The sequence below is a fragment of the Panthera pardus genome, unplaced genomic scaffold, assembly GCF_024362965.1.
Source record: "Panthera pardus isolate Hobbes unplaced genomic scaffold, ASM2436296v1 HiC_scaffold_23, whole genome shotgun sequence".
Classification (NCBI taxonomy): Eukaryota; Metazoa; Chordata; class Mammalia; order Carnivora; family Felidae; genus Panthera; species Panthera pardus.
Window position 1 is genome coordinate 1,401,515 of NW_026526799.1, and position 13,048 is coordinate 1,414,562.

At 44.4% G+C, this 13,048-nt stretch overlaps 1 protein-coding gene across 5 annotated transcripts in view; it reads left to right on the top strand.

Annotated features, from left to right (window-relative positions):
- Positions 1–13,048, top strand: part of ZFAND6 (zinc finger AN1-type containing 6) — a 73,750-nt gene that overhangs the window by 8,502 nt on the left and 52,200 nt on the right. The window contains exon 1 of one of the 5 annotated variants that reach the window (XM_019460458.2): positions 1,108–1,234. The exons of 3 other annotated variants lie outside the window; for them this stretch is intronic. Coding sequence is in view for 1 of the 2 variants with exons in the window: in XM_053888605.1 (XP_053744580.1) it covers positions 1,548–1,560 (13 nt within the window). In the remaining variant the exon portion in view is untranslated. Of the gene's footprint in view, positions 1–1,107; positions 1,235–1,477; positions 1,561–13,048 lie in introns of those variants that run through there. One more of the 5 variants, XM_053888605.1, reaches the window with a different exon arrangement.

The following is a 13,048-nucleotide window of genomic DNA, read 5'->3' on the forward strand; positions in this document are numbered from 1 at the left end:
ATTAGTGACAGTAATAGTTGATGGGCCGAGGAACTAAAACAAAAGCAGTTCTAACTTAAGTAAAGATAGTAAAATATAGCAAACTTAGTAATATATAGCGTCATGGTCGGTCTTTTTGTTTGTTGAAAAATCCGAGTGCTTATGTAGAGACTGTAGAGTCTCTGGAGGTAACATTAATGTGACTTTTTCGGGGCGCATTTTCCGGGGCGAATATACCCTACCTGTGGCTGCACCTCGGCGCGCCCTTGCCCCCTTAAGTGAACGAATGCTCCAGTGGGCTGCAAAGTTTGGTCTACCTTTTTTAAAAAGGCAACCGTAATTTTAAGCGTAAGGCAACTTCAGTCTTCCTGAACTTTGTCTGTGGACATGTCTTTGGAGCAGGTTGCCTTTCCCTTTCGTGGGTGTCGGCTTGCAGTGGCTCCCTGTTGGCCGTGGCAGAGTGCTCAGGTCAGACCGCTAACCCTGCTAATACGGAAATAGTGTTTCTGCCTCCGTGTTTCCCTTCCCTTTTAAGTAGAGATGTCAGGGTTTGATGTCACCAAAATTTTCACTTTGTTGTGATGCTGAGAACACAGTATCAGTGAATTTGGTAACTTAGAAATATATATGGAAAAATATATTTTCCATACCTGAAATCATCGCATTTTTAAGTCCTAGAGGAAATACTGTTTTCTTCCTTTTAGCAAAATTGTGCCGTGGATTTTCTGTTGCCACTTTAAAAAATTCAGGCAAAATGTGAACTCTATTGAAAAAGGAGTCTGTCTTATAAAGTGTAACTTTACCTTCATGGCTCTGTAGAAATACAACATGATTTAGGCCAACAGCATTGCATTTTAAACAGTCGGTCACTGAACTGCAAATTAAAGCTGCTTCTGCCAGGTTTTCGTTGCCGTTACGTAGAGTATTTATTTTTTTGCCCAGACAAAAGAGTAAGCAAACAGGATGTGATGGGAAAACCGAAACACGACCTCCTGTTTCTTTAAGAAACCAGCTTATCAGGGGGTTTTAGTGTGTGCGGCCGAACCTGCTAGCAAGGAAAAGTTCTTTAAGATGATGGATGTGCGCCGCCTCCAATCACAAGGACGGGCCTGGCCCGCGGGGCGGGGCGTCCCGTCCTCGGCCAGTAGCCGCGCAGGAGGAGGAGCTTGCGGCCCAGGCTTGGTTGCGGCGGAGCACAGCTTCAAGTGAAGTTAATCTGAGGGGAAGCAAACAGAAAATTGTGCAGGTTTTGTGGGTAGGATTTCTGTTCCGATCTTTTAATAACCCTTTGTTTTACGCTCTTGCTCCTGTGTGCTGCTGTGTATGCTAGGTTCTGTCACGGTGGCTGTTTTCTGACGCAAACCGAACATTAAAATCAAGCAGGGGAGCAGAACAAAAGGGCTGTTTGCACAGGAAATAGGTGTTGAGAGAATCAAACTTGACTTTGTTTTATCGTGGTCTGTAGTTCAGAAACTGAGTGTCGCTGAGATCGTGGGGATCGAAGTCCTCCCCGGCGACAGGCTTTCTCTGGGGCTGGACGTGGGAGCAGTCGCTTGTCGGTTTTATAAATGACATCTCGAGGTGTGCGGTGGGTCGTTTTCCGTAAACTTGGGGCGCCGAGTGCCGGGAGAGGCACCTGCGGTGGGCGCACGTTTCTGGTGTCCAAGGGCCTGAAGTGCCAGCCCTTTGAGTTCCGTCTTTGCCCCCAGGGCGCCCCCTCCCCCACCAACTTCTGGGTAGTGTAAGTTTGCAGATTTAGTAGGCTCGTAATTTTGTTTTCGGAAAGCTCATCGAGTGCATTCTGTGTAGAACGAGGTAAAACTGCCTTCTCCTTCATTCAAACTTCCTTTCTTTGAAGGGTAGAGGTAAGAAACGCCCTTTTGAAACAGGAAATGGATGCGTTTATAGTTTCGAAGGCTGTAGGTAGGCGGTCAAAACTTTGTAAAAAGTATCTGCGAGTCTGTTGACACCGTTTTACTGATAAGTAATTACAGTGCTTTGGGTACCGGAGTGTTTTCTTTACCTCGCTGCCCTTTGGTCTAGAAATCGGGGTGTAAAAGTTGGTTTGAATGATCGCCGGCCGAGTGCCGGGCGGAGCCGGCTCAGCGTTTCGGCCACAGTGTAACTGCGTGTGCGGTACATTGCTGCACCTTCAGCTCCTGCAAAGCGTTTTTAATTAGTGCTTGCCTGTTCTAGCATTGCTTAAACCGTCCCAGAACAGCGATGATAAAATCAGACAAAGTCGCCCGCAACACCCGTAAGAGCGTTGTGTGGTGCTGTTATTTTTTCCCCTCTTCTGTACTTCACCAGGTTCTTGTGTTTTCCCCACGATGGTCGATTAGTGCGGCTTTATATTCTCTTTCACGAGACTCTATCATCCGTTAAAACTATTTTAATTTTACCGTTCTTTTAGGTTAGTGGGACCTTAATTCACCCAGTCTTTTGCCTGTACTACATTCAGACCGTTCCTAACTTTTCACCATTTTGAACAGTATTGCATTAAACACACTTCTGTGTGTACGTTTCAAAAGATTTCCTCTTTCCCCGTTCCGCCCCAAGATTATTTTTCTTTCGGAAAAATCCCCAGCGGGTTTACGTAGATGGAAGGATGCGAACACTTCAGTGGCCAAATTGCTTTCCGCACAGGTGATGCCAGTTTATGCCGCCACCGGCAGGATGTGCCTCACGATTTCTCTAATGGGACATGCCCCTTAAACGCTCTGTTAGGGTGCACCTCTGAAGCTCTCCGGTTTGGTGATTAGCTTTTGCCTAAACTGATAACCTACTTTAAGTCCCGTTTTCCAAGTTGTAGATGAACCTAAATCCATTTTCTGGACGTGGAAATGAGCTAAAGAAAACTGGGCACGTTTTTTCCCGCGTAAGTGAACAATTACATCGTCGTGGGGTATCGTACTTACGGTACGTGTCGCTGCCAGTAAGTACCAGGCTGCCGTTGAGACAGGTTTTGCAGTGGGCGCCCTGTCCCATGGGCACACGCAGAAGAGGTGCTCTCCCCCCAGGAGCTGTACGCAGACATTGTAGAGGGGCTGATGGGGGGCCGCCCGCACCCCTGCCTCCGGACGGGTGCGGACAGCCTTCGTCACTGCCTGTGCACCTCCGGGTTGTCGGTAGGCGAGAGAAACGGACTTGGCGTGTGTCGATCTGCAGCCTGAGATGGCCTGATGCGAGCGCCTTTCCGGTATCTCGTGGCTTTTCAGGTAGACGCCAGGACTGTGCGCACGCGGCCGTCCTCGACCCCGGTCCCGTCCGTCTCCGGGAGCCCTCTGTGTTGGGCACTAACTGCTGATCTTGTGCCCTGGGCAGCTCGTGTGCAGCGGGGAGGCCGTAACTGTTGGGGTTATGAACTTGCTAACCGACGTTCTGGGTTAAAGTGAAAAAGTTGTTTGACGGCAAAACTCAAGACAATTAAAAACACTGAGTTAATTGACAAATGGGAGGCAGGCTCTCACTCCCTGACGCGACAGTAGTTGACCATGTAGAATCTTCGTCTGGTTCAGCTGCAATTTAAATAATTTAACTCATTTTCTGTGAGTTTCTGTTTCAGTTGCCAATAACATCGCCTCTCCAACTTCCAGAGCTAGTCTGATGTCGCTGTGTTGGTCATTGTGTTTGTTTCGGGGCAAAACTTTTTTTAATGTGTCATTTCGTTTGTTACGGGTAAAGAGTTTTCAGTTTTCCAGACACTTGGGTTTCCCTAACAGTTGAGTAAAAGAAAAAAACTTCAGTCATCGGTTTTAATTAGTGAAAGAATTACCATCAGATGCATTTTTCTACGCATTTAAATTTTGTGGACGTGTCAGGGTTTACACAGATAAATACCTCATGAGTAGAACCATTGTTTGGGCTTCCCTTGAATATTTAAAATGTGTGTTAGTGCTTAAATACTTAGATCATGGATATTTTCTTGGTCTGAAAGCAATATACTACAAGTCTGCCCCTCCCTGGTTGTGTGAGGCCGAGGCCGGTAGATGGTACATGCATGGCAAAGAGGCAGATGCTCGTCGGTATATTGGTTTCATTCACAGGTAGAAGCCAGTTTTCTCGAGGGAGAAGAAGACTTTAAGGGATCTAATGTTGAGGCAAGATAAGAATAGTGATAGCTCCGTTTTATTCCTTAACAGTTGGGGAAGAAAGTGATCTAGAGGGGTTAATCACTACATTCAAAGTTTCTATTGTTAGTCTCCGTTCTGGGGGAATGCAGCATTTTTTTCCCCTCTGCTGACGTAAGGAAACAATGTTCATAGGCAGTAAGTTGGTAAAACTTGAAAGAACCTAGAACCAGTGGCTTAGTATCTATCGACAAGGCCTCCCTGTTCTGTGTGATAGGGGGACTTGGCAGTTTTGCAGCGTTTTCCTGTATGGCTTTTTTATAAAAAATGGGTCAGTGTTTTAGGAAGTAATTGTTTCTTGATAACTTTGCAGGGAGTGCTTATTAACTGATGTATCTGTGAACCTGTTGGACTAAATCTGAATTTTTGTGTTTGGATGTCATTAGAAAAAATGAACTTGAAACTTTTCGGTAAAAAGGAGCAGATCTATCTTTCTTTAGACCTTTTATATTTTGTCCCTGATATAAGCACCTTCCTCCCCCACCAGTGGATTTTTGTGGAGTATGTATTTAATTACCCAATGAAATTTAGCACCATTAACAACTTTTTCCTTCTTGAAACTCTTCCATGAGTTTAGTGATATTGCCTCAGCTTCTGTTTGCGATCTCTGCCTTTTGCAAATGTTTCTTCTTACAGCCATTAAATACTAAAATTTAATAGGATTCTGACCTTAACATTCTTCCCAGGCTATACTTCTTGGGTGACCTCCAGGACCATGGCTTCAGTTAACCGCCTGTACTGTATGTAGTAACGCTCCCAAGATCTGTATCTTAACTCCAGATTTTTTGGTCGCACTTGAAACCCGTATTCATCTGGCTCACAAACGTGTCTTCCAAAACTAGATGAAACTCGGCAAGCCTACATTTTAGCCGCTTTCTGCTTTTTGTAGCTCTCCCAGCAGTATCTTACAACCCTCCCTTCCCCTCTGTCCCAGAGGGTGGATGGTATGCAAAAGCTGGGTTTTGTTTTGATTCTTCCTTCTCCTTTACCCCCAGTGAGCCCTGACTTCCTATCAGTTTTATACATTTATTTATTCTTAAAGATTTTCTTTTAAGTAATCTCTACGCCCGTCATGGGGCTTGAACTCAGGGCTCAGAGATCTAGAGAGGCTGGCTCCGCAGGGGAGCCAGCCGGGTGCCCCTCCTATCAGTTTGAAATCCATTGTATTTCAGTCCACCCACGGTTTCTCTTCACTGTCTTTGCTCAGGCCACGCGGAGGCTTCTCATTTACATCGCTAAAGCCGGCTCTTCCCTAATCTTCATCCAGTTCCGGCTCTGCTGTACATTCTTCCCCGTTTTCTCCTCTCAGAGTTCTTTAGTGGTCCTCCTAGCTCTTTGAACTTCGTGAACTGCCTCCGGCGAATAATAATACCGGTTGATTCTGTGCTCAGCATTCTCTGAGGTAGTCCCCAAACAACTCGGAGACGTGGCGTTACCTTCATTCAACACGTGAGACAGTTTGCAGAGGCTAACTTACTTGTCGGAGGTTGACTCTGCTGGTGGGCGGCTGGCACACTTTGAACCCCGGTTTGCCAGACCACAGTCCTTTCTCTCAACCGCCAAGCCTTCCCAGGCCGGCCCCTGCTTCTCCATCCCCTTCTTTCCCAGCCGCTTCATTTTGTGCTCTAACCAACGACTTGGAGTTCCCCCTTCCAGGGCATCTCAAAACCAGTTGCCTGAGTCTAAAAGTGCTTTAAGGGTTTTCAAAAAAACATTTTTGACAATTTTTTTGAACGCTCCGAAAAAGATATGACACTTTAGCATCCCCAGGATAGAAGAAGATAAAAGAACGAGGCATACGAAAGATACAGGTAGTTTTCCAAAAGCAGCTGGTTTTGAATTTCAAAGCCATTGAAATCCTCACATGTAATAAAAGCTTGGGACCAAGCTGTGTCAGAGGAAGATGAGGCCAAGTGCAACAGCACCTTATCCGAGCTGTTGGGAACGCTAACGACCTCCTTAAATCGCTGTCAATGTAGACCTTGTTCATTTCCGCAACCCGGTGAAGGAAGCGTCCACTTGTGAACACAGATCCAGTAAGCCACCGACTAGTAGGTGTCACATCTGATGTTACGGCCTCAAAAAAGTTAAATACTGCAGCTGATTTGGCCTAGAAAGAGAATTGAGGTAAACTGAGACCTAGTTGATTTCGAATCATTTTCATTTCAAATATTTTCCTTCATATTCTATTTATCTCTACCACCCCCTCCAACATGTTTTAAGGCAAGAGGACTTTTATTCAATTGAAAAAAAAAGTGCCTTTTCATCTGTAGCTTTGAAAGCAACCTGGTGTTGAAAGAAAAAGGTCAAATGGGTAGGACTTTAGAAATGTAGGTAAATACTCCGTTTCTGAACGGATCGAATCTCTAACTGTAGTTGGGGCTTGATGTAATTATAAACTTTTAATTAAAATTCATAGTTGTCCATTATAAAAGCAGAAGTTTTGGTGGGTTGTTTTGTGTTGTGTTGTTTTTACCATTAAAGTATTTTAGAGACAGGAAATTCCATACTACTCTCAGAAGTTTTAATTTGCCATATTTTAGTATCCAAAATAATCTTTTGCTGTTTTCTCAAATAATAAACATGCAAGCTAATAGTTTACTTAATAGATTTTAAGTGTTACCTATTATAACGATTAAATAATGCATAATTCGAAAACGTAGAACTTAGTTTTGATGAATAGAATACACAACAATTTTTCTTAATTTTTTAGGTAATCGCTTAAAATGTATAATGTGTATCTCTTTTGTGAATTTTTTTAACCTTTTGTTTTTGAGAGAGAGAGAGAGAGAGAGAGAGAGAAACACAGTGTGAATGGGGGAGGGGCAGAGAGAGAGGGAGACAGAATCCAAAGCAGGCTCCAGGCTCCAGCCTGTCAGCACAGAGCCTGATGCGGGGCTCGAAGTCACAAACTGCGGGGTCGTGACCTGAGCCGAAGTTAGATGCTTAACCGACTGAGCCACACAGGCGCCCTTGATGTATCTCTTTTCTCAATGAATATCAAATCTCAGTCGCTATGCAACTTTATGAAATAGAATCATTTTGAGTGGGAAAAATTATTCTTGACAGATTATTTAATTGCCTAAAATAATAGCTTCACTAAGCAAATTCTTGCCAAGCTGTGTATACTGAGGCTAGTCTCTGAGAGGGACAGAGAGAGGGAGAGAGAGAATCCCAAGCAGGCTGTCAGTGCAGAGTCGGATGTGGGGCTTGAACTCAGGAACAGTGAGATCACAGCCCGAACCTAAACCCAGAGTCCGGTGCTTAACTGACTGAGCCCCCTCCCCCACCTTTTTCTTTCTTTATTTGTTGTTCGTTTATTTACTTATTTTATTTTGAATGTAGAGCAAAAGCTTTCTTCTCTAATCTGAAAAGGAACAACGCTGAACTGGTAAAGCAGAGAGGAACAGAGACTCTTGGACGACTTCCACCGAAGGTTTCCTGGTTCAGCGGGTATAATTTCCTGCTTGTCCAGTGAGCTCCACCTTCCTGGGTTCTTGGGGTAGTGCCGAGGTGTGGACAGCACTCTGGTTGTGGGGTTGGTGCAGCTGAGCCGCGGTGAGGTAGTGAAGGCTTCTGCGCAGAGAAGTGGTGACAGCAGTGTTGGGTCGGGGGGAGGGGTCGGAAAAATCACGTCTCCTTTCCAACAGGTTATCAGACACATCAGCTTTTTCTTTTAAAGAGGTAATTTTTTTAATGTTTGTTCATTTATTTTGAGAGAAAGAGAGCAGGGGAGGGGTGGGGTGGAGAAAGGAGGAGAGAGAGAGAATCCCAAGCAGGCTCCACGCTGTCAGCACAGAGCCTGACTTGGGGTGCGATCTCACGAACCGCGAGATATGACCTGAGCCGATATCAAGAGTCAGATGCATAACTGACTGAGCCACGCAGGCGCCCTGAAGATTTAATGTTTTTAGAGGAATTTTCAGTTCCCAGCCAAATTAAGGTACAGATACTTCTTATATACCTGCTGTGTCCTCACATAGGCATGTCCTCCGCGTCCCCCCCCCACCCTACCAGTATCTCCCCAGAGTGGTACATTTGTTACAGTTGATGAATCCAGGGGTGCCTGGGTGGCTCAGTTGGTTGAGCGTCTGCCTTTGGCTTGGGTCGTGATCTCACACCTCGCGAGTTCGAGCCCCACGTCGGGCGCTGTGCTGACAGCTCAGAGCCTGGAGCCCGTTTGGGATTCTGTGTCTCCCTGTCTCTGCCCCTAACCCCCTCACATTCTGTCTCTGTCTCCCTCAAAACTAAATACACATTAAAAAAAAAAAAATTTAAGCAATTGATGAATCTACGTTGATGCATCATAACTACCCAAAGCCCATCAGGCTTCAGTCTTGGTAGTGTGCATTCTGCAGGTTTGGGCAAACATGATGAGATGTGTATGTTAGTGTATAGAGTATTTCACTGCCTTAAATATCTTCTGTAGTCCTTCTGTTCACCCATACGCTCTCCTCCTCAGCCCCTGACACCACTGATCTTTTTATGATCTCCACAGATTTGCCTTTTTTAAGATGTCATATAGTTGAAATCACACAGTATATAGTATTTTCAGATGGTTTTTTTTCACTTAGTCATAGGCATTTCAGTTTACCCCACGTCTTTGCATGGCTTGATAGCTCGTTTTTTTTTTTTAGCCCTGAATAATATTCCATCGTGTGGATGGACCGCAGTTTATTAACCCATTTACCTACATCTTAGTTGCTTCAGAGTTTTAACAGCTGGAATAAAGCTGCCGTAAAACTCCCATGTTCACCTTTGGTTAAATACAAAGACTGTTGTTGCTGGGTTGTAAAGTAAGTAGTTAGTATTGTAAGAAACCACCGTACTGTCTTCCAAAGCGGCTGTATCATTTTGCATTGCCATCAGTGAGGGTTGAGAGTTCCGGTTGCTCCACATCCTTGCCGGCATTTTGTGTTGTCAGTGTTCCAGATTTTTGCCATTCTCATGGGTGTGTAGGGCTGTCTCATTGTATTTGTATTTCCCTGATGTATGACGTGAAATGTGTTTTTATACGCTTTCTTGCCGTGTCTTTGGTGAGCTGTCTGTTAAGGTCTTTGGCCCACTTTTTAGAGTTTTGTATAATTTAAAAAAAATTTTTTTTAAATGCTTATTTATTTTTGACAGAGAGAGAGAGACAGAGCACGAGCAGGGGAGGGGCAGAGAGAGGGAGACACAGAATCTGAAACAGGCTCCAGGCTCTGAGCTGTCAGCACAGACCCTGACGCAGGGCTCGAACTCACAGACCGCGAGATCATGACCTGAGCCAAAGTCAGACGCTCAACTGACTGAGCCACCCAGGTGCCCCAAGTTTTGTATAATTTGAATCAGTTCTTTATCAGATGTGTCTTTTGTAAATATTTTCTTACAGTCTCTGGCTTGTCTACTCATTCTCTGGACATTGTCTTTCTCGGAGTAGGAGTTTTTAATTTTAATGATGTCCATCTTACCGATTCTCTCTTCCATGGATCATGGCCTTGGTGTTGCATCTAAAAAGTAATTGCCATTCCCAAGGTCAACTTGATTTTCTCCTTTGTTATCTTCTAGGAGTTTTATAGTTTTGGGTTTTATGTGTAGATCTGTGATGCATTTTGTATTTGTTTTATGGAAGGGTTGTAAAGTGTGTGTCTAGATTCATTTTTTTTGCATGTGGAAGTCTAGTTATTCCAGGATCATCTGTTGAAAAGACCATCTTTCCTTCATCGTATTGCCTTCGCTCCTTTGTTAAAAGATCAGTTGGCTATATTTATATGCATCTTTGCTGGGTTCTCTGTTCTGTTCTAGTCATCTATTTATTTGTTCTTTGACTAATACGACATGTCTTGATTACTGTAACTTCACACTAAATCTTGAAGTTGAGCAGTATCAGCCCTTCAACTCTGTTCTTCTTCAGCATTGTATTGGCTATTTTTTCTAATGACTTTATTTTATTTATTTATTCAGAGAGAGGGGCGCCTGGGTGGCTCAGTCGGTTGAGGGTCCGACTTTGGCTCAGGTCATGATCTTATGGTTCGTGAGTTTGCGGCCTGCATCCAGCTCTGTGCTGACAGCTTGGAGCTTGGAATCTGCTTTGGATTCTGGGTCTCCCTCTCTTTCTTTCAAAAATAAATAAACATTAAAAAAAGTTAGAGAGTGTGTGCAAGTGGGGGAGAGTCGGGGGGGGGGAGAGAGAGAGAGAGAGAGAGAGGGAGAGAGAATGAATCCCAGGCAGGCTTTGCGCCGTCAGCTCGGAACCCGACACAGGGCTAGATCCGATGAACCGTATGATCATGACCTGAGCCAGAATCAAGAGTCAAGGCTCAACTGACTGAGCCACTCAGGCACCCCTGTATTGGCTGTTATAAGTCTTTTGCCTCCGTACATAAACTTGAGAATCGGTTTGTTGATAGCCACAGAATAACTAGCTGGGATTTTGGTTGGGATTTCACTATAGATCAATTTCGGAAGAACTGACCTCTGGACAATACTGAGTCTTCCTGCCCATGAACATGGACTATCTCTCCATTTATTTAGTTCTTCTTTGATTTTGTTATCAGAGTTTTGCAGTTTCTCTCCCATAGATTTTATACATATTTTGTCTTATCCTACCCAAGTATGCCATTTTTTTGGATGCTAATGTAAATGGTATTATTATATTTTTAATTTCAAATTCTGCTTTGGTGGTGTATAGGAAAGCAGTTGGCTTTTTATATTAACCTTACTCTTGCAACTTTGCTTAATCACTTACTAGTTTCAGAAGTTTTTCGTTGTTGATTCAGATTTTCTGCAAAGGCAATCACGTTATCTGTGAACAAAGGCAATTTTATTTCCTCCTTTGTAATCTGCATACCTTCTGTTTCCTTCTCTTGTCTTATTGCATTAGCTGGCACCTTCAGTACCATGTTGAAAAGGAGTGGCGAGAGGGGACACACTTGCCTTGTTTCTGGTCTTTGTGGGATCACATCAAGTGTGATGTTACCTGTACGATTTTTATAGAGATTCTTTATCAGCTTAAGGAAGTTTCCCTTTGTTCCCACAGGAACTTTTCAAGTGCTCCCAACAGAATCATGAACTGAGTGTTGTTATTGTCCGTTTCACAGATGATGATACAGAGGCGTAAAGAGTGCAGGCCACTTAAAAAGTCAGACAGCTGACTGAGTGGCAGAGCCTGTGTTCAATTTGGGAAGCCTGACACCAGCGCGTGATCTTGCCATTCAGATCTACTTGGAGAGGAAAAGATAGTCAAGGTGGGGAGACTGCCAGGAAGGTTTTGATAGCTCCGTGGCCATCTGAGTCACTTTTTACTAATCTTTGTGAGCCTTGGGTTTGTGATCTCGGGGTCACTTTCAGATACTGCCTGGGAGAGGTGAAAGGGAGTGCTCCTTCCCGTCCCAGTGAGTGTCAGATGGTGGCATTGGTCGGGTCCCAGCTGTCAAGGATCTTTGTAAGAACGGGACCATGCCTTCTCCCTGCCTTCTGAGGAGTTCACGTCTTCTGGTTCTTTGGTTTCCTGTGAGCTAAAAATCAGAATTTTTTTGTACAGACTTATTAATGAGTCACTCTACTTTCCTTAATTTTCCTTTACAAAAACTTCTGATGTGGCTATGGTGCAGATAAAAATGGGGGTGCACTGAGCACTGTGTTTTCTTCTTTACGTAGTTACCCATTTGTAAATTTCTAGCCCTGTGAGCTGTTGGTGGTGGTACCCACATTGACAAATATTTGATCAATATTGATCCCCCAAATTTCTTTAGCGCCTACTGGGTGCTATGCCAGGAACTTAGGATATCTTGGGGAAACATACACAAAGGATTAAAATGTTTAGTGATATGAAGAGAAAAGACATCAGGTTTAATAGGAGCAGAGAATGACAGACTTTACACGGGGAAAAAGTGCTTGTACTAAGGTTAAGAAGATACTAAAAGTTAACCAGAGTGCGTGAAAGGGATGGGATAGGGTAGGCCTTGTAGCTGGAGAGCAAAGCGTGGGCAAGATGATAATTAACAGCAGAGAAGCTGAGAGCTTCAAGACCCCCATGAAGCAGAAATGGATGAGAAAGAGGCCAGCAGAGCCTGTTCTGTTGGTGATGGAGAGCCATTGGATTATTGATCTGGAGAGTGGTCTGATCACGTGCCTTCGCGTTAGCGTTTACTTCGGCAGTAAAGTGGTGGCAGTGAGGGGCTCAAGGTTACACAGCTAGTAAGAATCCACTGCGGTTTGAACTGAGGTCACTCTGCCCCTCTTTAATAAAGTCTGTTCAAGTCTACGTCATTTAAGGTACCCAGAGTTCAGCTTCACTGGTTAGTAACACGGGCAGCAGAAGTGAGAATGGCACACGCGTAGCTACTGGAAGAAGACAAGAGATTTAAGTGAGACTTACCGTGATGATCGAGGCATAACTGGCAGAGAAGCGGGAAGGACGAGGGCTTAAACCAGGTGTAATTGCATAAAAGGTCGGGGTGTGAAATAGTAAGGACCTGACTGGTTTGCGTTTGAAAGAGAGGTCAGAAATCACTAAGGTGTTAGTTAAAAAGCCATGTTGGCAAAGCCGACGATAAAGTTCCCTTGAAAGAAATTACGAAGTCAGGCAAAGGTATTTTTTTGGAACAAGTTACTGAGCTGCGTTGAATTTTGAAGTTTAAGGGTGCTCTCTGCAAATCATTGAGGGTTTTTGATTGTATTAGCCCACAGACGTGGCTCTCTTTTAGACTCTGGGGACACAGAGATAAATGAGACATACTGGCCCAGCACCCGAGGACCACGTCACGGTTCCTCTTGCATCTTTGACCTTCAGAATACCTCCTCAGCTACAGACCGCCTAAACTTGGTGAAGAACTTTGAGGTCAGTCAGTTCCTGCCATGCCGTCTCACTCCCGTGCCAAGTGCCGTGTCCTCCGCCCCGTGCCCCACGGCTCTCTTCTGGGGGACAGGATCTAACTCCTCACGAGTGTTTTGTTCTT